The sequence below is a fragment of the Triturus cristatus genome, chromosome 4_1, assembly GCF_964204655.1.
Source record: "Triturus cristatus chromosome 4_1, aTriCri1.1, whole genome shotgun sequence".
NCBI classification, from domain to species: Eukaryota; Metazoa; Chordata; class Amphibia; order Caudata; family Salamandridae; genus Triturus; species Triturus cristatus.
Genome location: NC_140585.1, coordinates 53,309,441 through 53,336,521, shown reverse-complemented (window position 1 = coordinate 53,336,521; position 27,081 = coordinate 53,309,441). Strand labels below are relative to the sequence as shown.

At 47.6% G+C, this 27,081-nt stretch overlaps 1 protein-coding gene across 7 annotated transcripts in view; it reads left to right on the top strand.

The window, feature by feature from the left end:
* LOC146839456 (mitochondrial coenzyme A diphosphatase NUDT8-like) overlaps window positions 1-27,081 on the top strand; it is a 249,060-nt gene that overhangs the window by 60,846 nt on the left and 161,133 nt on the right. For 4 of the 7 annotated variants that reach the window (XM_085651505.1, XM_085651508.1, XM_085651506.1 and 1 more), the window contains exon 2: window positions 15,062-15,393. In XM_085651505.1, coding sequence (XP_085507631.1) covers window positions 15,077-15,393 — 317 coding nt within the window. In that variant the 5' untranslated portion in view covers window positions 15,062-15,076. The remainder of the gene's footprint in view (window positions 1-15,061; window positions 15,394-27,081) is intronic. The other 3 variants (XM_085651507.1, XM_085651512.1, XM_085651510.1) reach the window with 1 other exon arrangement.

Sequence of the window (27,081 nt, the reverse complement as noted above, 5' to 3'; positions counted from 1 at the left end):
CATCGAAACAGAGGTCGCCATCGGACCGGAGCCGCCCGAAGTCGACATCGAGTCAAGTCTGCCCGACGCCATCGAATCGGAGGTCGAGATCGAGCCGAGGCCGCCGACATCGAGCCGGAGCCGCCTACCGGCGTCGTCAGGAACTGACATTGTGCCGAGGCCGCCGACATCGAACCGGATCCGCCTCACGGCGTCGACACGACTCCAGCGGCGTCGGAGCATCAGAAAAAGGGCAGTAAGTGGAGTAGAGGGCGCCAAAGGCCCTGTGGAATCCTAAGAGACTACTCTAGGGGTTAGAGAGGTGCTGGAACCAGCTGGACTGTGCCAGGGGCGAGCTGAGACTAATTTAGAGGGGTTGTATAGAGTGAGAGAGCCAGGTCTCTGGTATTCCCCCCTTGATCTACCTCAGTTTAGGCCTCAGCCTTGTCCAAGCCAGGGAGTAGACACCCTCAAGCCTTCCACATCCCCACAAGCTGTGCCTGGGCCAAATTAGCCCATAGTAATCTCAAATGTGATCTTATTCTATGAGTGTCACTGTCAGCTTTTAATTATTTATTGGAGGCACTGTATTTATTGTATTTAACCTATGTATTGCTTCACTGTATTTATTGGTCCACAGTATTTATTGATGCACAATATTTATTGGTTTACAGTATTTATTGCCTCAGAATATTTAATTGCCTGTATGAATTGCATTTATATTTATGCCTAATATTTATGATCACCCCTATTCATTGAATCATTAAGCCAGTATTTATTTGACCTGCACTATTTAAAAAGTTTGTATATTGTGATTGTGTTATTATTTATCTAATCAGCAACTAAGAGAAAAAGATAAAGAAAGATATTTTCATAACTTTTAAGGTGTAGTGTCGTTTTTGGAACGGATGCACGCATGGTTATTGTGTGGGTATGTCGTATGCTTAACACGGTGCCTGACCCCTGACCACTCGAGCCAAGCTACCACAGTGTATGTCCGGGAAAATCCCATTACCACCCTTCCGGTGTGGGAGTGGGGTTTTTTCTAACACCAGGGCTCTTCAGGATTCTACCGTGTTTCCACAGTGGGTACATGTCTATCCTTCTAGAAGGGTGGGATCATACTCCCACACCAGTTACTGGTGTGGGGGTATGATTCCAAAGCGTTTGACACCAAACACAACATGTTTTGATGCAGCCATCCCAGAGTTAGCATTTACCGCGAGGTTATAATGCACTTAAGAGTATATGGTTTAACCGCATCCACAACAGCCACATAGAATGGACTCTGAGAGCTGCAGAGGGGCCCTGCCCAGGCAGAGGCACCCCCTCACATGGAAACCAAGCACCCTGCCCTCAGGATTGATAGGGCCTGCCTTAGGGGTGACTGATAGATTTATATGTGTGTGTAGGTAGAGATATAGTGTACCTATATCTCAGTGAGGAGTGCTAACACTTCCTCACCCAGGCTGCAGTAGCAGGCCTGTGGTGTCAGATTTAGTCTGCTTCCCAGGGGTGGCATAATACATGCTTCAGCCCCTGGTTGGCCTGTGAAGTACCTATGCCTTTGGTACCTAAGGTACCATATACTAGGGACTCATAAGGTACCACAGTATCCAATCACTAGTGCATCTAATATGCACTCCAAGTTGTTTAGAGAGAATAGAGAGGCTGGGGCCCTGATTAGCAGGGTCCCAGCCAGACTATAGCCAGAAACCAGTGTTAACATCAGAAAAAAAGTGGGGGCAACATAAGTACAGATCCTACTCTCCTACAGCACCGTAATGCGGTGCAAATGATACCTGGCAGGTCGGTTGATAATGCACATGTGGCCTCAGTGGCCCAAGCCCACCTCCAACATTCAGCTAACTCCGACTACCCTACACCCACTGGCTGGAGATGAAGAAAACCTTCCCCTCTGATTCTAGGCTGATCATGGCCCGAGTCACACTTAGTCAGGGTCCCAGGGAAGATCGTGGGGGTAGATAGGAGGCTAATTAGGCGGCAGTCGACAAATGTGGGTTTGATCTTTTCTCGGGAAGGTCACCCATGGTATGCGGAGCACAAGCGGGCTGAGGGCGATAGTCGTTCAAAGGATTCCACAGTGTACCTCCGGTATCAGCCCAGTTCTGCAAAGCACGTGGGGTTGGGGGGTTACGCAGTCTCTTGATCCACTTCTGATTACTCTCCGAAGCGTTTCATAGCCCAGGAAATTATTTTCACCACCCAGGCCTGATCTGGGCAATACTACTTGGTACCTCAAAGTCATCGGGCCGGGTGAGAAGAGGGCAGTGGTGGTCTGCCGCACTGAGGACACAAAAGGAACAATTGATAAATGGGAGATAAAGCAGGATTTCTTCCTCGAATCTGATTAGGCAAGTTTCAGGGTGGCCCCTAAATACTAATACAGGGGTGTTCAGGTCGGGACAAGTGGGTCCCTTCCTTGGGGGGAGTACACCCCCTATCATGCCGCCGTCCAGTGGAGTGACTGGGTCCCATCATCTCCAAGATGGAGGGGACTGAGATGTGTGCTTCATCTTGCCTCCCCCACCTTAGGGCTAGGGTTGGCAAAGGTGGGCACACCTCCCTCCTACCTCCGTTTTCCTGCCGATCTTCCCACCCAAAGTGGGGGTCAGAACTGGTGGGAGCCAGTTGCTTGAGGCAGCAAAAGACAGGGACAGTTTACAAAGGTGGCAGGCCTTTGAAGCTTTCCCTTTGTTGACCCAGCCTATCCTGGGGGAGGAGGGATGACTCCTCTGCCCAGTATGTGCTTTGTCTCTGGACCCAGAGAGTAGAGGCTTTCTTCCCAGGGTCCAGAAACCTGTCTGGTGGTGGCAAATGGTGGGCAGCCATTCAGGATCCACACCAGGGCTGGTTGTTTTTCAGGGGGCATCTCTAAAATGTCCTCTGTGTGCATTTTACATTAAATCCCACACTGGCATCACTGTGGGTTTAATGTGCTGAGTAGTGTGCTACCAAACTTCCCAGTTTCAGTGAAGCCATTATGGAGCTGGGGAGTTCGTAATGACCAACTCCCAGACCATATACTCTTTATGGTTTTACTGCACTTACAGTGTCGAAGAATGGACTTAGACACTGTGGGGGTACAGTGCTCATGCAACTGTGCCCTCACCTGTGGTCTAGTGCCCCCTGCTATAGGGGTGGCTTACCTAGGCCACTGGCAGTGGGCTGTAGACATAACACACAGGGATGTGTGCCATGTCGACTCTTCACTTTTCTCTGCACCAAAACACGCAGCCTGCAATGGCTGTGTGTCTGTGGTATGGTACAGGACCTCTAAGGATGGCACAGTAGGTGCTGTAGCCCTTAGAGGCCTTCCCTGGTCACCGTGCCCTTGGTACCCATGGTACCTTTTACAGGGGGCTTACCTGTGGCCAGAGATGTGCCACTTGTGGGTATAAAGGTACAGCTTTGGAAAAAAACACAGGCCCTGGGAACCTGATTGGAGTGACACAGGGCACACCAAGTCAAAGTGCATTAAGCGTCAGGCAAAAAGTGAGGGGGGGTGTGTAACCATGCAAAAAGGGGCACTTTCCTACAACGGCTCTCAGATATCACAACTAGACGGTGTAGGTCTCTCACAGGTGGTCTTTGATGTCCCTGACGCCTCCACAAGAGATCAGAGGGAAAACAAACAAGCCGTTGGAGAGCAAACTTCAGGGTGCCATCAGCAGGTAGTCAGCCTAGGACAGCGACTTTTCAGGAAGGGTGCATGGTACCCTCCAGTGGCAGTAATCCTCCTTGTCCCCAACAGATTCCTCTGGCAGTGTGCACCATGCAGTCACAGGATCTCCAGTCCCGCGTCCCTACAAGTGTATCTTTACCCTGCTGAAGTATGACACCAGTAGTTATACTGTAGTGTGCCTTTGAATTGGGGGTTGTTCAGAGGGTTTTCCTTTGAACTATAGATGTCTCTCCTACATTTCAGTCCTGTCTGCCATGGAGCAGTGGAATGTAGATCTTAATCTTTAGTGGGGCCATGATCTGGCTCCCAGAGGCCAAGTGTCAAAACCTCTCCCTCCAATCTATCCAACCAGGCCCTCAAATGGCAGAGGTATGTCGTTCCAGTTGCATGCCCATTGTTTAGAGCCGTCACTGGGGAATGCACAGTTGTGCTTCCCCAGCGTCCAGTGTGGACTGGAGTCAAACTAAAAGGCACACAAAGAGTTTGAGAGCAGAGAAATGCCCACTTTCTAGAAGTGGCATTTCTAAGCTCTTAATGACAAATCCTTCTTTTCCACAGGAGAGGGTTTGTCATTGAGAATCCAATGATATGAAACATTATGAGGCTGCTCCACTGTAAGCCACTTTTGCAGTGGGGAATCATTTTAACTACTCCCCCATGTTAACCTATGGGAAGAGCGAACCTCATAGGTAGTGAAAACACGCATGGGTATTCTTCACCACCTGGGCAGGGATCACACATGGGTACCTGCCTTTCACCTACTACTTGCTTAACCCCTTAAGACTTACCCTGGAGATACCCTAGTGGTAGTGAAAGATTCCCTCGGGATTGGCCAGTGCTTAGGAAAGGCCTTCCTGAGCAATAGTGCAACTGTGCACACAGGCTGCAATGGCAGGCTAGACATATGTTAGAAAACCTCACAGATGCGCACCCATAGGCTTGAGGCATGTTTAAAAACATCAGGTAAGCACCACTTCCTAACGTGTTGGAAAGCTGTGTGCACTTTTACACTGCATTTAGTGAGAAAGTGCCTAGAGGCGTAAGGCCAGTTAAGAGAATCAGCAACCCAGGTGTTGTCCCTTTGGAAGAGCCGACCTCCTAGATAGGGAAACCCACAAGGGGGTTCTTGCAGGGAACACCCATGTGTACCATCCCTGTGTTTCAACTACCACTTGCTTCACCCCTCAGGTCTTTTCCTATGGGTGTCCTAATGGTAGTGAGCTGCCTGCTCAGCATTGGCTACTGGTTTCGAAATGCCACCCTGAGCACAAGGTCAAATGCGCACTCACTGGCCTGCAATGGCAGGCTTGATACATGTTGGAAAGGCTATTCTTGTGGTTGGCACAATCAGTGCTGCGTCTCACCATTAGCCAGTGCAGTACCTGCCCTGGGTATGTGGTGTACCTTTTAACAGGGCACTCACAGGTATAGCACCTAAAACAATCAAGTAAGCACCACTTCCTAGCATGGATCGGATGGGCGTGTGTGCATTCACATTAGAGTGGGAAAGCCCCCAGAGTCATAAGGCCACAAAAAGAGAATCACCCAAAACCAGGAGGAGAAAAAGCAAAAACATGTAGGGAAATCCCCTAAGAAGGGCTATGTCCAACAAGGACTTACTCTGAGTCCGAATTTTTAATGAACCAACCTATTAGTAGATAGTTCGGTTTGTGAAATCCAGTACTAGTCGCAAAAATACTTGTCACAAATTGTAACCAGTATTTAGTACATCTGAATACCAACTACATCGTGCATATGTTCCTTTGCATTTGTGTTTGACCTAAGAAAACAGTATTTCTTCTCCTAATTCATATGTGTGCCCAGGATCGACGGGCCCTCCATTATTGGGCGGAAGTCTCCTGGATTATATTTCTCCACAACCAATAAATATGAGTGTTCACAATCAAAGAGCTCCTCATCCATACAGATCTGCCAACTCTAAACATTTGCCACCATGTGAGGGAGGAAAAGGGGCATTAGAGGAGTTTGGCTTTGTGCCGATCCATGCTTGTGAGGCACTTCTACCTTCACCCTCCAAATAAAGTGCCTACATCTGCCACTGATGGTCAGGGTGTTTTTACTCCCCGTAATGGGCATCAGTTACGTAAAGGCTCCAAACTCCAGCTGGAAACCCACCTGTTCAGGGGTTATCATTCTGCTACTCATCTGGTGACCATGTGAAAGGGGCTGATATTCTGTGATACTTGTTTGTGTTAGCACATCTGTCAAAAGGTGTGAGTGTCCAGGATGAAAGGGCTTCTCCATTGGTAGGTTATGAATTTTCAAGATCATAGGGATTTTCCATCAGTAGAGATGAGTGTATGAATGAAGAGCCCCTTCATCAGTAGATGTATGTGTTCAGGATCAGAAGCCTCCTCCATCAATAGGTGTGAGTGTCCAGGAACAAAAAGCTACTTCATCAGTAGATGGGAGTGTCTAGGAGCAAAGGACCCCACCCCAGTAGAGGAGACTGCATATGAATAAAGGGCTCCTGCACCAGCAGAAGCGAGTGCCTGATCACATGGCCCACTGTCACAACCATGGAAATCGCTTCTACCAAGAGGACCATCTATTCAAAGGCCCCATCCGACCCTTGCCCCCACAATGCCTTCACCAAACGACCCATCCTCTTTGCCTCCATCGACTCCCACATTCCCAGACACCTGGAAAATTGCCACAGTCATGCCCCTGCTCAAAAAACCATCCGCTGGTGCAACCTTGCTTTCCAACTACAGACCTATCTCCATCCGATCAGCAAAGTTCTTGGAAAAACCAACCAACCAGTGCCTCAACAACCTCCTTAGCAACCACCAGCTCCTCTGTGCCATGCAGACCAGATTCAGGCCCAACCACAGCACAGAAACAGTACTCATCGCCGCCACAGATGACATCCCCATGCTCCTTGACAGAGGAGACACACCAGACCTCATTCTGACGGACCCCACTGCAGCATTTGACACAGACTCACACCCCATCCTCATCAGGCGCCTGCCCAATATTGGCATCCAAGGACCTGCTCTCTGTTGGATCTGCTCCTTCTTACAGGTTAGAACCCAAGCTGTCAGCCTGATACCATACTTCTCAGAAGCTCTTAAACTAATCTGCAGAGTGCCTCAAGGTTCATTGCTCAGCCCCACCGTCTTCAATGCAGACATGATCCCTCTGGCTAACGTTAGCCGTGCCCATGATATCAACATCCTCTCCTACACTGATGACACGCAACTCATACTCTCCCTCTCGGATAAAACCACCAACACAAGAAACAAGTTCATCGCCTGCATGACTGAAGCTGCTAACTGGATGAAAGCCAACTTTCTCAAGCTCACTACTGATAAAACAGAAATAGTGATCTTTGGCAAGAACACCTCACTATGGAACTGCTGGTGGCCGGCTGAACTCAGACCCAGCATCCTAGCCATGAACCTCAGAATAACCATCAACAGCAAACTGGACATGACAGCAAAAGTCAGCGTCTTCACTGCATCCTGCTTCCAAACCCTGAAGATGCTGAGGAAGATCTTCAAATCGCTCCCAAGCAACACTAGAAAAACTGTCACTCATGCCCTAGTCACCAGCAAATTGGACTAAGGAAGCCCCCTGTACACTCGGATCACCAAGCAACTCCCTAGAGGTCTACGAACCATCCAGAACTAGGCAGCCAGACTCATCCTCAATCTCTCACGCAGAACTTACATCAAACTATACCTGAAGGAGCTCCACTTGCTCGTGATACTCATACACACTTATTTGAAACTTCTCAGACATTCATTCAAGGCACAACACAACTTAGGTCCCACTTACCTGAACAGTCACATCTTCTTCCACCAACCACCCAGCCACCACGGCTCCACAGAACTCCTACTCATACACATCCCTCGCATACACAGAACCAGATCAGACAAGCGTTCTCTTGCATTGATCCAAAAGCGTGGAACGGCCTTCCACACCACTTCAGAGCCTCCTCATCTCTTCTTGTATTCCGCAAGAAGCGGATTATCTGGCTTTTCAATTAACCAGCCTAGCACAGGCAGGGCTAGGCACACACACCTGCTCAGCACCAGGATAGCCTTGCGAGTAATAGTGCAGTTTCATAAAGGGCTTCTCCACCAGTCAAGGTGGGTGTGAATGAATGAAGGCCTCCTCCACCAGTAGAAGTGAGTGCATATGAATAAAGGGTACCTCCACCAATAGAAGTGAGTGCATATGAATAGAGGGCACCTCCACCAATAGAAGTGAGTGTGTATGAATAAAGGGCTCCTCCACCAATAGAAGTGAGTGTGTATGAATAAAGGGCTCCTTCACCAATAGAAGTGAGTTCATATGAATAAAGGGCACCTCCACCAATAGAAGTGAGTGTGTATGAATAAAGGGCACCTCCACCAGTTGCGTTGAGTGCGTCTGAATAAAGGGCTGCTCCACTAGTGGATGCGAGTGCGTCTGAATAAAGGGCTCCTCCACTAGTAGCGATGAGTGTATGAATAAAGGTCTCCTCCACCAGTAGACGTGACTGCGTTTGAATATAGGGCTGCTCCACTAGTGGATGCGAGTGCGTCTGAATAAAGGGCTCCTCCACTAGTAGAGATGAGTGTATGAATAAAGGGCTCCTCCACCAGTAGAAGTGAGTGCGTATGAATAAAGGTCACCTCCACCAATAGAAGTGAGTGTGTATGAATAAAGGGCTCCTCCACCAGTTGCGTTGAGTGCGTCTGAATAAAGGGCTCCTCCACTAGTAGAGATGAGTGTATGAATAAAGAGCTCCTCCACCAGTAGAAGGGAGTGCGTTTGAATATAGGGCTCCTCCACTAGTGGATGTGAGTGTGTTTGAATAAAGGGCTCCTCCACCAGTAGACGTGAGTGCGTTTGAAAATAGGGCTCCTCCACTAGTTGCGTTGATTGTGTCTGAATAAAGGGCTCCTCCACCAGTAAAGATGAATGCATGAATAAAGGTCTCCTTCACCAGTAGAAGTGAGTGCGTTTGAAAAAAAGGGCTCCTCTGCCAGTGGTGTTGAGGGCGTCTGAATAAACAACACCTCTACCAGTAGAAATTAGTGTATGAATAAAGGGCATCTTTTCCAGTAGACATGAGTGTATGAATAAAGGGCTTCTCTTTCAGTAGAGTTGAGTGTATGAATAAAGGACTTCTCCGCCAGTAGAGATCAGTGTATGAATAAAGGGCGTTTATTCCAGTATGGATGAGTGTATGAATAAAGGGCCTCTCTTCCAGTAGAGATGAGTGTATGAATAAAGGGCCTCTCCTCCAGTTGAGATGAGTGTATGAATAAAGGTCTTTTATTCCATTATGAGTGAGTTTATGAATAAAGGGCCTCTCTTCCAGTAGAGATGAGTGTATGTATAAAGTGCTTCTCTTCCAGTATGGATGAGTGTATGAATAATTGTCTTTCCTTCCACTAGAGATGAGTGTTTGAATAAAGGGCCTCTCTTCCAGTAGAGATTAGTGTATGAATTAAGGGCTTCTCTGCCAGTATGGATGAGTGCATGAAATATGTTTTATAAGTTTTAAGTTTCAGTTTATATTGAATGTTTTTTGAAAATTAGATTTATTGGTGTTAATGGGTGATTACTACCTATGCTCTACCGTCACATAAGTCCCATCTCCTATTAAGCAGGGAATAGACAATAGGTCCGATTGTCACAGTTTGTAGGCATACAGCGCGTACGCGCGAAACCCTGTCAGGGCTGCTTAGATGAGTTGTGTCAAGTGAACGACATGAACAACAACGACACTATTTGATAAAAGCATGATGCAATTACACTGTGAGCAATGGCTTGCAGAGGCATTGGTACATATTCTCATGTAAGATATAATTGTTTGTATTGGTGTACAGCATATTGTGTTGTTTAAATATTATTGTGCGATATACTACTACTCTGACCATGGGTTTGTATCTCCGATGTCAGATTCCAAACATATCTGTACGAATTGACGATGAGAGTCATGTTACTGTAAAATACCAATAAAGATATTGAAACAAAAAAAAATGGATGAGTGTATGAATAAAGGGCTTCTCTTCCAGTAGAGATGAATGTATGAATAAAGGGGCCTCTCTTCCAGTAGAGAGGAGTGTATGGATAAAGGGCTTTTATTCCAGTACGGATGAGTGTATGAATAAAGGGCCTCTCTTCCAGTATAGATGAGTGTATGAATAAAGGGCCTCGATTCCAGTAGAGTTGAGTGTATGAATAAAGGGGTTTTCTTCCACTACAGGTGAGTGTATGCATAAAGGGCTTCTCTTCCAGTACGGATGAGTGTACGAATAAAGGGCCTTTCTTCCACTAGAGATGAGTGTATGAATAAAGGGCCACTCTTCCAGTAGAGATGAGTGTATGAATAAAGGGCTTCTCTGCCAGTATGTATGAGTGTATGAATAAAGAGCTTCTCTTCCAGTACATATGAGTAAATGAAAAAAGGGCTGCTCTTCCAGTACGGATGAGTGTATGAATAAAGGGCCTCTCTTACAGTTGAGATGAGTGTATGAATAAAGGGCTTTTATTCCAGCACGGATCCGTGTATGAATAAAGGACGTCTCCGCCAGTAGAGATCAGTGTATGAATAAAGGGCTTCTCTGCCAGTATTGATGAGTGTATGAATAAAGGGCTTCTCTTCCAGTAGAGATGAGTGTATGAATAAAGGGCTTTTATTCCAGTACGGATGAGTGTATGAATAAAGGACTTCTCCGCCAGTAGACATCAGTGTATGAATAAAGGGCGTTTATTCCTGTACTAATGAGTGTATGAATAAAGGGCCTCTCGTCCAGTTGAGATGAGTGTGTGAATAAAGGGCTTTTATTCCATTACGAGTGAGTCTATGAATAAAGGGCCTCTTTTCCAGTGGAGATAAGTGTATGAATAAATGGCCTTTCTTCCACTAGAGATGAGTGTTTGAATAAAGATCCTCTCTTCCAGTAGAGATGAGTGTATGAATTAAGGGCTTCTCTGCCAGTATGGATGAGTGCATGACATATGTTTTATAGGTTTTAAGTTTCAGTTTATATTGAATGTTTTTTGAAAATTAGATTTATTGGTGTTAATGGGTGATTACTACCTATGCTCTACCGTCACATAAGTCCCATCTCCTATTAAGCAGGGAATAGACAATAGGTCCGATTGTCACAGTTTGTAGGCATACAGCGCGTACGCGCGAAACCCTGTCAGGGCTGCTTAGATGAGTTGTGTCAAGTGAACGACATGAACAACAACAACACTATTTGATAAAAGCATGATGCAATTACACTGTGAGCAATGGCTTGCAGAGGCATTGGCACATATTCTCATGTAAGATATAATTGTTTGTATTGGTGTACAGCATATTGTGTTGTTTAAATATTATTGTGCGATATACTACTACTCTGACCATGGGTTTGTATCTCCGATGTCAGATTCCAAACATATCTGTACGAATTGACGATGAGAGTCATGTTAATGTAAAATACCAATAAAGATATTGAAACAAAAAAAAATGGATGAGTGTATGAATAAAGGGCTTCTCTTCCAGTAGAGATGAATGTATGAATAAAGGGGCCTCTCTTCCAGTAGAGAGGAGTGTATGGATAAAGGGCTTTTATTCCAGTACGGATGAGTGTATGAATAAAGGGCCTCTCTTCCAGTAGAGATGAGTGTATGAATAAAGGGCCTCGATTCCAGTAGAGTTGAGTGTATGAATAAAGGGGTTTTCTTCCACTACAGGTGAGTGTATGCATAAAGGGCTTCTCTTCCAGTACGGATGAGTGTACGAATAAAGGGCCTTTCTTCCACTAGAGATGAGTGTATGAATAAAGGGCCACTCTTCCAGTAGAGATGAGTGTATGAATAAAGGGCTTCTCTGCCAGTATGTATGAGTGTATGAATAAAGAGCTTCTCTTCCAGTACAGATGAGTAGATGAAAAAAGGGCTGCTCTTCAAGTACGGATGAGTGTATGAATAAAGGGCCTCTCTTACAGTTGAGATGAGTGTATGAATAAAGGGCTTTTATTCCAGCACGGATACGTGTATGAATAAAGGACTTCTCCGCCAGTAGAGATGAGTGTATGAATAAAGGGATTCTCTGCCAATACGGATGAGTGTATGAATAAAGGGCTTCCCTTCCAGTAGAGATGAGTGTATGAATAAAGAGCTTCTCTTCCAGTACATATGAGTAAATGAAAAAAGGGCTGCTCTTCCAGTACGGATGAGTGTATGAATAAAGGGCCTCTCTTACAGTTGAGATGAGTGTATGAATAAAGGGCTTTTATTCCAGCACGGATACGTGTATGAATAAAGGACGTCTCCGCCAGTAGAGATCAGTGTATGAATAAAGGGCTTCTCTACCAGTATTGATGAGTGTATGAATAAAGGGCTTCTCTTCCAGTAGAGATGAGTGTATGAATAAAGGGCTTTTATTCCAGTACGGATGAGTGTATGAATAAAGGACTTCTCCGCCAGTAGACATCAGTGTATGAATAAAGGGCGTTTATTCCTGTACTAATGAGTGTATGAATAAAGGGCCTCTCGTCCAGTTGAGATGAGTGTATGAATAAAGGGCTTTTATTCCATTACGAGTGAGTCTATGAATAAAGGGCCTTTTTTCCAGTGGAGATAAGTGTATGAATAAATGGCCTTTCTTCCACTAGAGATGAGTGTTTGAATAAAGATCCTCTCTTCCAGTAGAGATGAGTGTATGAATTAAGGGCTTCTCTGCCAGTATGGATGAGTGCATGAAATATGTTTTATAGGTTTAAAGTTTCAGTTTATATTGAATGTTTTTTGAAAATTAGATTTATTGGTGTTAATGGGTGATTACTACCTATGCTCTACCGTCACATAAGTCCCATCTCCTATTAAGCAGGGAATAGACAATAGGTCCGATTGTCACAGTTTGTAGGCATACAGCGCGTACGCGCGAAACCCTGTCAGGGCTGCTTAGATGAGTTGTGTCAAGTGAACGACGTGAACAGCAACGACACTATTTGATAAAAGCATGATGCAATTACACTGTGAGCAATGGCTTGCAGAGGCATTGGCACATATTCTCATGTAAGATATAATTGTTTGTATTGGTGTACAGCATATTGTGTTGTTTAAATATTATTGTGCGATATACTACTACTCTGACCATGGGTTTGTATCTCCGATGTCAGATTCCAAACATATCTGTACGAATTGACGATGAGAGTCATGTTAATGTAAAATACCAATAAAGATATTGAAACAAAAAAAAATGGATGAGTGTATGAATAAAGGGCTTCTCTTCCAGTAGAGATGAATGTATGAATAAAGGGGCCTCTCTTCCAGTAGAGAGGAGTGTATGGATAAAGGGCTTTTATTCCAGTACGGATGAGTGTATGAATAAAGGGCCTCTCTTCCAGTATAGATGAGTGTATGAATAAAGGGCCTCGATTCCAGTAGAGTTGAGTGTATGAATAAAGGGTTTTTTTCCACTACAGGTGAGTGTATGCATAAAGGGCTTCTCTTCCAGTACGGATGAGTGTATGAATAAAGGCCCTTTCTTCCATTAGAGATGAGTGTATGAATAAAGGGCCTCTCTTCCAGTAGAGATGAGTGTATGAATAAAGGGCCTCGATTCCAGTAGAGTTGAGTGTATGAATAAAGGGTTTTTTTCCACTACAGGTGAGTATATGCATAAAGGGCTTCTCTTCCAGTACGGATGAGTGTATGAATAAAGGCCCTTTCTTCCATTAGAGATGAGTGTATGAATAAAGGGCCACTCTTCCAGTAGAGATGAGTGTATGAATAAATGGCTTCTCTGCCAGTATGTATGAGTGTATGAATAAAGAGCTTCTCTTCCAGTACAGATGAGTAAATGAAAAAAAGGCTGCTCTTCCAGTACGGATGAGTGTATGAATAAAGGGCCTTTCTTCCAGTAGAGATGAGTGTATGAATAAAGGGCCTCTCTTCCAATAGAGATGAGTGTATGAATAAAGAGCTTCTCTGCCAGTACAGATGAATGTATGAATAAAAGGCTTTTCTTCCAGTAGAGATTAGTGTATGAAAAAAGGGCTTCTCTTCTAATATGGATGAGTGTATGAATAAAGGGCCTCTTTTCCAGTAGAGATGACTGTATGACTAAAGGGCTTCTTTTCCAGTAGAGTTGAGTGTATGAACAAGAGGTCTTTTCTCCCAGTATGGGTGATTGTTTGAATAAAGGGCTTCACTTTCAGTACGGATGAGTGTATGAATAAAGGGCCTCTCAGTAGAGATGAGTGTGTGAATAAAGGGTTTTTATTCCAGTACGGATGAGTGTATGAATAAAGGGTTTCTTTGCCAGTGGAGATGAGTGTATGAATAAAGGGCTTCGCTGCCAGTACTGATGATTGTGTGAATAAAGGGCTTCTCTTCCAGTAGAGATGAGTGTATGAAAAAAGGGCTTCTCTTCCAGTACAGATGAGTGTATGAATAAAGGGCTTCTCTTCCAGTAGAGTTGAGTGTATGAACAAAAGGGCTTTTCTTCCAGTACGGATGATTGTATGAATAAAGGGCCTCTCTTCCAGTAGAGATGAGTGTATGAATAAAGGGCCTCTCTTCCAGTAGAGATGAGTGTATGAATAAAGGGCTTTTATTCCAGTATGGATGAGTGTATGAATAAAGGGCTTCCCCGCCAGTAGAGATGAGTGTATGAATAAAGCGCCTCTCTTCCAGTACGGATGAGTGTATGAATAAAGGGCCTCTTTCCAGTAGAGATGACTGTATGAATAAAGGGCTTTTCTTCCAGTAGGGTTGAGTGTATGAACAAAAGGTTTTTCTTCCAGTACGGATGATTGTATGAATAAAGGGCTTCTCTTCCAGTACGGATGAGTGTATGAATTTAGGGCTTCTCTTCCAGTACGGATGAGTGTATGAATAAAAGACTCTCTTCCAGTAGAGATGAGTGTGCTTGAATAAAGGGCCTCTCTTCCACTACGGATGAGTGTAAGAATGAAGGGCTTCTCTTCCAGTAGAGATGAGTGTATGCATAAAGTGCTTCTCTTCCAGTACGGATTAGTGTGCTTGAATAAAGGGCCTCTCTTCCACTAAGGATGAGTGTATGAATAAAGGGCTTCTCTTCCAGTAGAGATTAGTGTGCTTGAATAAAGGGCCTCTCTTCCACTACGGATGAGTGTAAGAATGAAGGGCCTCTCTTCCAGTAGAGATGAGTGTATGAATAAATTGCCTCTCTTCCTGTAGAGATTAGTGTGCTTGAATAAAGGGCCTCTCTTCCACTACGGATAAGTGTATGAATGAAGGGCTTCTCTTCCAGTAGAGATTAGTGTGCCTGAATAAAGACTCCTCTGATGGTAAATATTTATTTGTCTCCAGAGATACATGTTTCTGGTCTGGATTCCTATGAGTTCCCCATTCACCCTCTTCTGTTTCTGTTTCCAGTACAGCTAGGGGACCATGCTGCCTGCACTGTGTCGTGCCCACCAGACACTGAAGCCAGCTCTTACTCGCTGGTGTGCCTCAGCTGCCTCCAGTCCAGTGACCACTGAGGGTACAGATGGGACAAGACACGGGAGCAACCCCATCTGGAGCTGCCTGTCCCCTGAGAATGAGAGGCGGTGCCGGGGTGTGCTGGAGAAGCCCACCAGTCGTTATCGTGCCTCGAAGGCCACTGCGGCTGTGTTGGTGCCGCTGTGCACGGTGACAGGCGTGCCGGCCTTCCTGTACACCCTTCGATCCTCTGAGCTCCGTGGGAAGCACAAGGGAGATGTCAGGTAGGCCTGGGCATGTGTGGCACTGGGGTAGTCTTCATTGCATGACTTACTTCTGTTTCCAGAAAGCGGGGCTGCAGGTCAGGCTGCTTCCTTCGGCATATACTTGTATATTCTGCTCACACTCAAAGCAGAGAGTGGGACAGGACAGCAGGTAACAAGAGCTTCAGAGGGTGATGTTCTCTGACATACCAGCAGATGGTGCTGCTGTACCATGTTTGCATCTCTGGAGAGCAGAGACTGAGTAAAGTAAGCTTGTGGGACGGACAATGCCGTATATGACATAAGAGAGACTTTCTTTCATGGAGACACACGGCAGGTCCTTTCCAGCACCATACTCAGTGTTATCTTCTCACTAGGCTTATAATGCTACTGCTGCACCTTTGTCTGCTCCCTGGTTTACCTGTCCTTTGGCCTCTGTTCTGTCCTGCAGACAGATAATGCATGCAAGGCTGCACGAGCACCTGGGACTATGTGTGCGGGCCGCAGCAAGAATAAACACTCCGTCAGGCATTTTGGTGTGTGTGTATCGTTCTGACCTGGATGTCCGGTCATGACCTGTATTTATTAACCTTTCCATTTCCAGTGGGCAATACCATCGCCCCTCTGTCCTTAGGCTACTCTGTGGGACACCCCTCACTAACATGGCATGAATGACATGGACCGCTCCCTCAACGTCATCATCATCCATGTCCTCCTCTTCCGACCCCGTCGTGTCCGCTGTCGTCTTCACGGAGCAGAGCGGCACACTTTTGCCAAATGGTGTAGTTTGTTGTACACTAAACATATCTTTCCTTGCACAGGGCATGGGCCCTGTTGAGGGTAAACCCCCCCACACATATAGCAAGTCCTGGTCATTGGTGGCTTGCTGCGCTCCAGTTTCTTCGGGAGAGACTTCGCGATTTGCTTGGTCACCACTGCATTCACAGGTTCCATTTTCACCTGCCGTTGAAGTGCTGCTTCCATGTGCGCAGCGCGCACCTTCGACAATTCTTTAGACCGTCCCATTGTTAATATGTCGGCCATGGAATTTCCCGGGGTTTGGAGTATGTGCTCTCGTAGTTTGACGGACGCACACCCCTGAATGAAGTGTGCCCTTATTTCATCATTAGCATCTGGCAAAGTGCACGTGCTCGCCAGCTCCTTCACACGGGCGTAGAAAGTGTCCACCGACTCCTCGGGAAGTTGCCGTGCTTGGCATAGTAGAAAACGTTCGTAGTCTGAATTGGCCAGAGGTTCGAAGTGTGTGGTCAGGGCAGTTGAGTGTGGCATACGTGTGGGGTGGACCAGCCTCCACCACCGATTTTCCTAGCTTGTGAATCGCCGGACCACCCAGTGCAGCAACATAGGCCGTTGACGTTCGGGTTTTAGGTCCACCGCCACAAAGTAATTCTCGAGATGCTCCAACCAGTCCTTCCACTAGACGACCTGCGAGATGGCGGGCCATCCACTAAGAAGGGTTCGACTGGGGGAACAGTTGCCATCTTTCACACTTATGTCCTTAAGAAGAACTTGCAGGCGAAAAGAAAACACAGCCGGTGCCGCTAACCTGGGAACTAAGTATCTCCCTCGCAGAGCAGGCCTTGAAAATAGGTGTCTGTGTGCCGGTTAATAACCGCAGCACTGCGTCCTCCCCGTGGGCAGGGTGACTACTCCCTTGTATGCAGTGATCTTCACCAGGTGTATTGTGCTTTGCCTTTTGTTTTTGTACTTGTCTGGTGCGTTTCCTCCTTAGCAGTGCACCAGAGCCGAGTTGTATTGTCCTGTGCTTTTTTTTTTTTGGTGCGGTTCCCCCTCTTCATTGTACCAGAGCTTCCACTGGAGGGACAGACGGACAGGACACAGCAATCAAGTAAGACGGCTCACCGCAGACGGGCTGACACGGCCCACAGGACACCGCTGCTGGCGGGGACAGAGACGCCAACAGGCATGGTGAATGCGCACACATGGTAGAAACAGCAGTCGCAGGTCACTGCAAACGGGACCACCCTCGTCGCCAGGTGTTCTGTCCTGCGGACAGATAAGGCATGCAAGGCTACACGAGCACCTAGGACTATGTGTGCGGGCCGCAGCATGAATAAACACTCCGTCAGGCAAGTTGGTGAGTGTGTATCGGTCTGACCCGGATATCCGTTCATGACCTGTCTTTATTAATCTTTCCATTTCCGGTGGGCAAAACCATCGGCCCTCTGGCCGCAGGCTACTCCTTGGGACACCCCTCACTAAGAAACCAACCTGGGGTGATCCACACGACATAACCGCCTCCAAGAGACACTACTACTGCAGCTGAGTCTACAGTCTACACGCACCCGTCGGCCATCATCCAGTACCATTCTTCGGCCGCTAGATGCCGCTGCTGCACGATTGTCTGCTCCCTCGCTCACTGATCCTGTGCTCACTTAAATTTCACAACTGCAGCTGAGTCTACACGCTCCCGTCGGCCATCATCCAATATCATTCTTCGGCCGCTAGATGCCGCTGCTGCACGATTGTCTGCTCCCTCACTCAGTATTTGATCCAGGAGGCCTATAGGTGACGCTATTGCAGTTAACTCTACTTGCTTCTGCCTGCCTTCATCCGGTGCCATCCTTAGCCCCTGCTGTCACTGCTTCCTCCTTCCTTTGTCATCTAATTCTGTGCCCTTACCGAGTATTGGCTTTCACTGCACCGTGCACTCCCATACCAGAAACAGAAGATGGTCACCTCTTGAGCCGCCAGGTGTCACTGTTACACATGTACCTGCCTTCTCCCTTGGGTTCTTCACTGTATAGCTACCATACTGGTCACCCTAACACCTGGGGTCTGCAACCCTGAACCTACCTCCATTCTACCTCTCTAGCACCAGAGCCGGCCAACATGAGGGTCAAGAAAGGCTTCAGAGCTCACTCCGTGTGTGGTCTTCAGTGACCTCTGCTTTGGCCTGTGTAACCTTAGCCAATTGTGGCGTCTCTGCCTGATGGCTCGGACTGAACTACCATGATATCTGCCCAGTACCACCTGTGCCAACAGTGGCACCTTTTCTTGGTATCCTGGAGCAGGTAGTGTTTAAAGCAGTATCTGTTGCATGTGAGGCCTTTTCTTGGTATCCTGAAGTAGTCAGTGGCCTCGGGCAGTATCTCTCTGGGTATGACCCCTACCTTTTATTCGTATCCGGAGTAGTCAGTGTTTGTGAAGCAGTATCCCTGTGGGTGTGAGGCCTGTTCTTGTTATGCGGGAGTTGTCAGTGTTAATTGGGCAGTATCTGTGTGGGTGTGAGGCCTTTTCTCGCTCGCCTGGAGCAGTCAATGTTTATTGGGCAGTATCTGTCTGGGTATGTGGACTTTCCTTGATATCCTGTAGTCAATGTATATTGGTCAGTATCAATACGGACGTGAGGCCTTTCTTCGGTGTCCTGGCATAGTCAATGTTTATTGAGCAGGACCTGTGAGGGTGTGAGGCCTGTCTTCGGTATCCTGGAGTAGTTAATGTTTATTGAGCAGGATCTGTGAGGGTGTGAGGCCTTTCTTCGGTATCCTGGAGTAGTCAATGTTTATTGAGCAGGATCTGTGAGGGTGAGAGGCCTTTCTTCGGTGTCCTGGAGTAGTCAATGTATATTGGGCAGGATCTGTGAGGGTGTGAGGCCTTTCTTCGGTATCCTGGAGTAGTCCATGTTTATTGAGCAGGATCTGTGAGCGTGAGAGGCCTTTCTTCTGTGTCCTGGAGTAGTCAATGTTTATTGAGCAGGACCTGTGAGGGTGAGAGGCCTTTCTTCGGTGTCCTGGAGTAGTCAATGTTTATTGAGCAGGACCTGTGAGGGTTTGAGGCCTTTCTTCGGTGTCCAGGAGTAGTCCATGTTTATTGGGCAGGACCTGTGAGTGTGTGAGGCCTTTCTTCGGTGTCCTGGAGTAGTCAATGTATATTGGGCAGGATCTGTGAGGGTGTGAGGCCTTTCTTCGGTGTCCTGGAGTAGTCAATGTTTATTGAGCAGGATCTGTGAGGGCGTGAGGCCTTTCTTCGGTGTCCTGGAGTAGTCAATGTTTATTGGGCAGGATCTGTGAGGGTGTGAGGCCTTTCTTTGGTATCCTGGAGTAGTCAATGTATATTGGGCAGGATCTGTGAGGGTTTGAGGCCTTTCCTCGGTGTCCTGGCGTAGTCAATGTTTATTGAGCAGGACCTGTGAGGGTGAGAGGCCTTTCTTCGGTGTCCTGGAGTAGTCAATGTTTATTGAGCAGGATCTGTGCGGGCGTGAGGCCTTTCTTCGGTGTCCTGGAGTAGTCCATGTTTATTGAGCAGGACCTGTGAGGGTGTGAGGCCTTTCTTCGGTGTCCTGGAGTAGTCAATGTTTATTGGGCAGGACCTGTGAGTGTGTGAGGCCTTTCTTCGGTATCCTGAAGTAGTCTATGTTTATTGGGCAGGACCTGTGAGTGTGTGAGGCCTTTCTTCGGTGTCCTGGAGTAGTCAATATATATTGGGCAGGATCTGTGAGGGTGTGAGGCCTTTCTTCGGTATCCTGGAGTAGTCAATGTATATTGGCCAGGAACTGTGAGGGTGTGAGGCCTTTCTTCGGTGTCCTGAAGTAGTCAATGTTTATTGGGCAGGACCTGTGAGTGTGTGAGGCCTTTCTTCGGTATCCTGGAGTAGTCCATGTTTATTGAGCAGGACCTGTGAGGGTGTGAGGCCTGTCTTCGGTGTCCTGGAGTAGTCAATGTTTATTGAGCAGGATCTGTGAGGGCGTGAGGCCTTTCTTCGGTGTCCTGGAGTAGTCAATGTATATTGGGCAGGATCTGTGAGGGTGTGAGGCCTTTCTTCGGTATCCTGGAGTAGTCAATGTATATTGGGCAGGACCTGTGAGGGTGTGAGGCCTTTCTTCGGTGTCCTGGAGTAGTCAATGTTTATTGGGCAGGACCTGTGAGTGTGTGAGGCCTTTCTTCGGTATCCTGGAGTAGTCAATGTTTATTGGGCAGGACCTATGAGTGTGTGAGGCCTTTCTTCGATGTCCTGGAGTAGTCAATGTTTATTGGGCAGGACCTGTGAGGGTGTGAGGCCTTTCTTCGGTGTCCTGGAGTAGTCAATGTTTATTGGGCAGGACCTGTGAGGGTGTGAGGCCTTTCTTCGGTGTCCTGGCGTAGTCAATGTTTATTGAGCAGGACCTGTGAGGGTGTGAGGCAATGTATATTGGGCAGGACCTGTGAGGGTGTGAGGCCTGTCTTCGATGTCCTGGAGTAGTCAATGTTTATTGAGCAGGATCTGTGAGGGTGTGAGGCCTTTCTTCTGTATCCTGGAGTAGTCAATGTATATTGGGCAGGACCTGTGAGGGTGTGAGGCCTTTCTTCGGTGTCCTGGAGTAGTCAATGTTTATTGGGCAGGACCTGTGAGTGTGTGAGGCCTTTCTTCGGTATCCTGGAGTAGTCAATGTTTATTGGGCAGGACCTGTGAGTGTGTGAGGCCTTTCTTCGGTGTCCTGGAGTAAACAATGTTTATTGGGCAGGACCTGTGAGGATGTGAGGCCTTTCTTCGGTATCCTGGAGTAGTCAATGTTTATTGGGCAGGACCCATGAGTGTGTGAGGCCTTTCTTCGGTGTCCTGGAGTAGTCGATGTATATTGGGCAGGATCTGTGAGGGTGAGAGGCCTTTCTTCGGTATCCTGGAGTAGTCAATGTTAATTGAGCAGGACCTGTGAGGGTGAGAGGCCTTTCTTCGGTATCCTGGAGTAGACAATGGTAATTGAGCAGGACCTGTGAGGGTGAGAGGCCTTTCTTCTGTGTCCTGCAGTAGTCAATGTTTATTGAGCAGGACCTGTGAGGGTGTGCGGCCTTTCTTCGGTGTCCTGGAGTAGTCAATGTTTATTGAGCAGGATCTGTGAGGGTGTGAGGCCTTTCTTCGGTATCCTGGAGTAGTCAATGTTTATTGAGCAGGACCTGTGAGAGTGTGAGGCCTTTCTTCGGTGTCCTGGAGTAGTCCATGTTTATTGAGCAGGACCTGTGAGGGTGTGAGGCCTGTCTTCGGTATCCTGGAGTAGTCAATGTTTATTGAGCAGGATCTGTCAGGGCGTGAGGCCTTTCTTCGGTGTCCTGGAGTATTCAATGTATATTGGGCAGGATCTGTGAGGGTGTGAGGCCTTTCTTCAGTATCCTGGAGTAGTCAATGTATATTGGGCAGGATCTGTGAGGGTGTGAGGCCTTTCTTCGGTGTCCTGAAGTAGTCAATGTTTATTGGGCAGGACCTGTGAGTGTGTGAGGCCTTACTTCGGTATCCTGGAGTAGTCCATGTTTATTGAGCAGGACCTGTGATGGTGTGAGGCCTGTCTTTGGGGTCCTGGAGTAGTCAATGTTTATTGAGCAGGATCTGTGCGGGCGTGAGGCCTTTCTTCGGTGTCCTGGAGTAGTCAATGTATATTGGGCAGGATCTGTGAGGGTGTGAGGCCTTTCTTCGGTGTCCTGGAGTAGTCAATGTATATTGAGCAGGACCTGTGAGGGTGTGAGGCCTTTCCTCGGTGTCCTGGAGTAGTCCATGTTTATTGAGCAGGACCTGTGAGGGTGTGAGGCCTGTCTTCGGTATCCTGGAGTAGTCCATGTTTATTGAGCAGGATCTGTGAGTGTGTGAGGCCTTTCTCCGGTGTCCTGGAGTAGTCAATGTTTATTGGGCAGGACCTGTGAGTGTGTGAGGCCTTTCTTCGGTATCCTGGAGTAGTCCATGTTTATTGAGCAGGACCTGTGAGGGTGTGAGGCCTTTCTTCGGTATCCTAGAGTAGTCAATGTTTATTGAGCAGGACCTGTGAGGGTGTGAGGCCTTTCTTCGGTGTCCGGGTGTAGTCAATGTTTATTGAGCAGGATCTGTGAGGGTGTGAGACCTTTCTTCGGTGTCCTGGAGTAGTCAATGTATATTGAGCAGGACCTGTGAGGGTGTGAGGCCTTTCTTCGGTGTCCTGGAGTAGTCAATGTATATTGGTCAGGATCTGTGAGGGCGTGAGGCCTTTCTTCAGTGTCCGGGTGTAGTCAATGTTTATTGAGCAGGACCTGTGAGGGTGTGAGGCCTTTCTTCAGTGTCCGGGTGTAGTCAATGTTTATTGCGCAGGACCTGTGAGAGTGTGAGGCCTTTCTTCAGTGTCCGGGTGTAGTCAATGTTTATTGAGCAGGATCTGTGAGGGTGTGAGGCCTTTCTTCGGTGTCCTGGAGTAGTCAATGTTTATTGGGCAGGACCTGTGAGTGTGTGAGGCCTTTCTTCGGTGTCCTGGAGTAGTCAATGTTTATTGAGCAGGACCTGTGAGGGTGTGAGGCCTTTCTTCAGTGTCCGGGTGTAGTCAATGTTTATTGAGCAGGACCTGTGAGGGTGTGAGGCCTTTCTTCGGTGTCCTGCAGTAGTCAATGTTTATTGAGCAGGATCTGTGAGGGTGTGAGGCTTTTCTTCGGTGTCCTGGAGTAGTCAATGTTTATTGAGCAGGACCTTTGAGGGTGTGAGGCCTTTCTTCGGTGTCCTGCAGTAGTCAATGTTTATTGGGCAGGACCTGTGAGTGTGTGAGGCCTTACTTCGGTATCCTGGAGTAGTCCATGTATATTGGGCAGGATCTGTGAGGGTGTGCGGCCTTTCTTCGGTGTCCTGGAGTAGTCAATGTTTATTGAGCAGGATCTGTGAGGGCGTGAGGCCTTTCTTCGGTGTCCTGGAGTAGTCAATGTTTATTGGGCAGGATCTGTGAGGGTGTGATGCCTTTCTTTGGTATCCTGGAGTAGTCAATGTATATTGGGCAGGATCTGTGAGGGTTTGAGGCCTTTCTTCGGTGTCCTGGCGTAGTCAATGTTTATTGAGCAGGACCTGTGAGGGTGTGAGGCCTTTCTTCGGTGTCCTGGAGTAGTCAATGTTTATTGGGCAGGACCTGTGAGTGTGTGAGGCCTTTCATCGGTATCCTGGAGTAGTCTATGTTTATTGGGCAGGACCTGTGAGTGTGTGAGGCCTTTCTTCGGTGTCCTCGAGTAGTCAATGTATATTGGGCAGGATCTGTGAGGGTGTGAGGCCTTTCTTCGGTATCCTGGAGTAGTCAATGTATATTGTGCAGGATCTGTGAGGGTGTGAGGCCTTTCTTCGGTGTCCTGAAGTAGTCAATGTTTATTGGGCAGGACCTGTGAGTGTGTGAGGCCTTTCTTCGGTATCCTGGAGTAGTTCATGTTTATTGAGCAGGACCTGTGAGGGTGTGAGGCCTGTCTTCGGTGTCCTGGAGTAGTCAATGTTTATTGAGCAGGATCTGTGAGGGCGTGAGGCCTTTCTTCGGTGTCCTGGAGTAGTCAATGTATATTGGGCAGGATCTGTGAGGGTGTGAGGCCTTTCTTCGGTATCCTGGAGTAGTCAATGTATATTGGGCAGGACCTGTGAGGGTGTGAGGCCTTTCTTCGGTGTCCTGGAGTAGTCAATGTTTATTGGGCAGGACCTGTGAGTGTGTGAGGCCTTTCTTCGGTATCCTGGAGTAGTCAATGTTTATTGGGCAGGACCTGTGAGTGTGTGAGGCCTTTCTTCGGTGTCCTGGAGTAGTCAATGTTTATTGGGCAGGACATGTGAGGGTGTGAGGCCTTTCTTCGGTGTCCTGGCGTAGTCAATGTTTATTGAGCAGGACCTGTGAGGGTGTGAGGCAATGTATATTGGGCAGGATCTGTGAGGGTGTGAGGCCTTTCTTCGGTGTCCTGGAGTAGTCAATGTTTATTGAGCAGGACCTGTGAGGGTTTGAGGCCTTTCTTCGGTGTCCTGAAGTAGTTAATGTTTATTGGGCAGGACCTGTGAGTGTGTGAGGCTTTTCTTCGGTATCCTGGAGTAGTCCATGTTTATTGAGCAGGACCTGTGAGGGTGTGAGGCCTGTCTTCGATGTCCTGGAGTAGTCAATGTTTATTGAGCAGGATCTGTGAGGGTGTGAGGCCTTTCTTCGGTATCCTGGAGTAGTCAGTGTATATTGGGCAGGACCTGTGAGGGTGTGAGGCCTTTCTTCGGTGTCCTGGAGTAGTCAATGTTTATTGGGCAGGACCTGTGAGTGTGTGAGGCCTTTCTTCGGTATCCTGGAGTAGTCAATGTTTATTGGGCAGGACCTGTGAGTGTGTGAGGCCTTTCTTCGGTGTCCTGGAGTAGTCAATGTTTATTGGGCAGGACCTGTGAGGATGTGAGGCCTTTCTTCGGTATCCTGGAGTAGTCAATGTTTATTGGGCAGGACCCGTGAGTGTGTGAGGCCTTTCTTCGGTATCCTGGAGTAGTCAATGTTTATTGAGCAGGACCTGTGAGGGTTTGAGGCCTTTCTTCGGAGTCCTGCAGTAGTCAATGTTTATTGAGCAGGACCTGTGAGGGTGTGAGGCCTTTCTTCGGTATCCTGGAGTAGTCAATGTTTATTGAGCAGGATCTGTGAGGGTGTGAGGCCTGTCTTCGGTATCCTGGAGTAGTCCATGTTTATTGAGCAGGATCTGTGAGGGCGTGAGGCCTTTCTTCGGTGTCCTGGAGTATTCAATGTATATTGGGCAGGATCTGTGAGGGTGTGAGGCCTTTCTTCAGTATCCTGGAGTAGTCAATGTATATTGGGCAGGATCTGTGAGGGTGTGAGGCCTTTCTTCGGTGTCCTGAAGTAGTCAATGTTTATTGGGCAGGACCTGTGAGTGTGTGAGGCCTTACTTCGGTATCCTGGAGTAGTCCATGTTTATTGAGCAGGACCTGTGATGGTGTGAGGCCTGTCTTCGGGGTCCTGGAGTAGTCAATGTTTATTGAGCAGGATCTGTGCGGGCGTGAGGCCTTTCTTCGGTGTCCTGGAGTAGTCAATGTATATTGGGCAGGATCTGTGAGGGTGTGAGGCCTTTCTTCGGTGTCCTGGAGTAGTCAATGTATATTGAGCAGGACCTGTGAGGGTGTGAGGCCTTTCTTCGGTGTCCTGGAGTAGTCCATGTTTATTGAGCAGGACCTGTGAGGGTGTGAGGCCTGTCTTCGGTATCCTGGAGTAGTCAATGTTTATTGAGCAGGATCTGTGAGGGCGTGAGGCCTTTCTTCGGTGTCCTGGAGTAGTCAATGTATATTGGGCAGGATCTGTGAGGGTGTGAGGCCTTTCTTCGGTATCCTGGAGTAGTCAATGTATATTGGGCAGGATCTGTGAGGGTGTGAGGCCTTTCTTCGGTGTCCTGAAGTAGTCAATGTTTATTGGGCAGGACCTGTGAGTGTGTGAGGCCTTTCTTCGGTATCCTGGAGTAGTCCATGTTTATTGAGCAGGACCTGTGAGGGTGTGAGGCCTGTCTTCGGTATCCTGGAGTAGTCCATGTTTATTGAGCAGGATCTGTGAGTGCGTGAGGCCTTTCTCCGGTGCCCTGGAGTAGTCAATGTTTATTGGGCAGGACCTGTGAGTGTGTGAGGCCTTTCTTCGGTATCCTGGAGTAGTCCATGTTTATTGAGCAGGACCTGTGAGGGTGTGAGGCCTTTCTTCGGTATCCTGGAGTAGTCAATGTTTATTGAGCAGGACCTGTGAGGGTGTGAGGCCTTTCTTCGGTGTCCGGGTGTAGTCAATGTTTATTGAGCAGGATCTGTGAGGGTGTGAGACCTTTCTTCGGTGTCCTGGAGTAGTCAATGTATATTGAGCAGGACCTGTGAGGGTGTGAGGTCTTTCTTCGGTGTCCTGGAGTAGTCAATTTATATTGGGCAGGATCTGTGAGGGCGCGAGGCCTTTCTTCAGTGTCCGGGTGTAGTCAATGTTTATTGAGCAGGACCTGTGAGGGTGTGAGGCCTTTCTTCAGTGTCCGGGTGTAGTCAATGTTTATTGAGCAGGACCTGTGAGAGTGTGAGGCCTTTCTTCAGTGTCCGGGTGTAGTCAATGTTTATTGAGCAGGATCTGTGAGGGTGTGAGGCCTTTCTTCGGTGTCCTGGAGTAGTCAATGTTTATTGGGCAGGACCTGTGAGTGTGTGAGGCATTTCTTCGGTGTCCTGGAGTAGTCAATGTTTATTGAGCAGGACCTGTGAGGGTGTGAGGCCTTTCTTCAGTGTCCGGGTGTAGTCAATGTTTATTGAGCAGGACCTGTGAGGGTGTGAGGCCTTTCTTCGGTGTCCTGCAGTAGTCAATGTTTATTGAGCAGGATCTGTGAGGGTGTGAGGCTTTTCTTCGGTGTCCTGGAGTAGTCAATGTTTATTGAGCAGGACCTTTGAGGGTGTGAGGCCTTTCTTCGGTGTCCTGCAGTAGTAAATGTTTATTGAGCAGGATCTGTGAGGGTGTGAGGCCTTTCTTCGGTGTCCTGGAGTATTCAATGTATATTGGGCAGGATCTGTGAGGGTGTGAGGCCTTTCTTCGATTTCCTGGAGTAGTCAATGTTTATTGAGCAGGATCTGTGAGGGTGTGAGGCCTTTCTTCGGTGTACTGGAGTAGCCAGTCTCTCGTCTCCAGTGGTGATTGGTCAAGGCGTCCCTCAAGGTTCCATCCTTGCACCCACTCTGTTTAATCTCTATCTGGAACCATTAGGGAACCTCCTAAGCAAATCTGGAATCCTCTACCATCTCTATGCAGATGACACCCAAATCTACCTCAAGGTGTCTTCCTCTCAAGATCTCTCACTACTCAACTCTTCTCTCAACTCTATTCACAACTGGATGTTAGTTCACCAACTCATTCTCAATCCCTCCAAAACTGAATTCCTCCTCCTATCTACCTCTCTCTCCCCGCCTCCTGTTCAATCCTGGATGGATCAGCTGTATTTACTCAACAGTAAACCCATCATT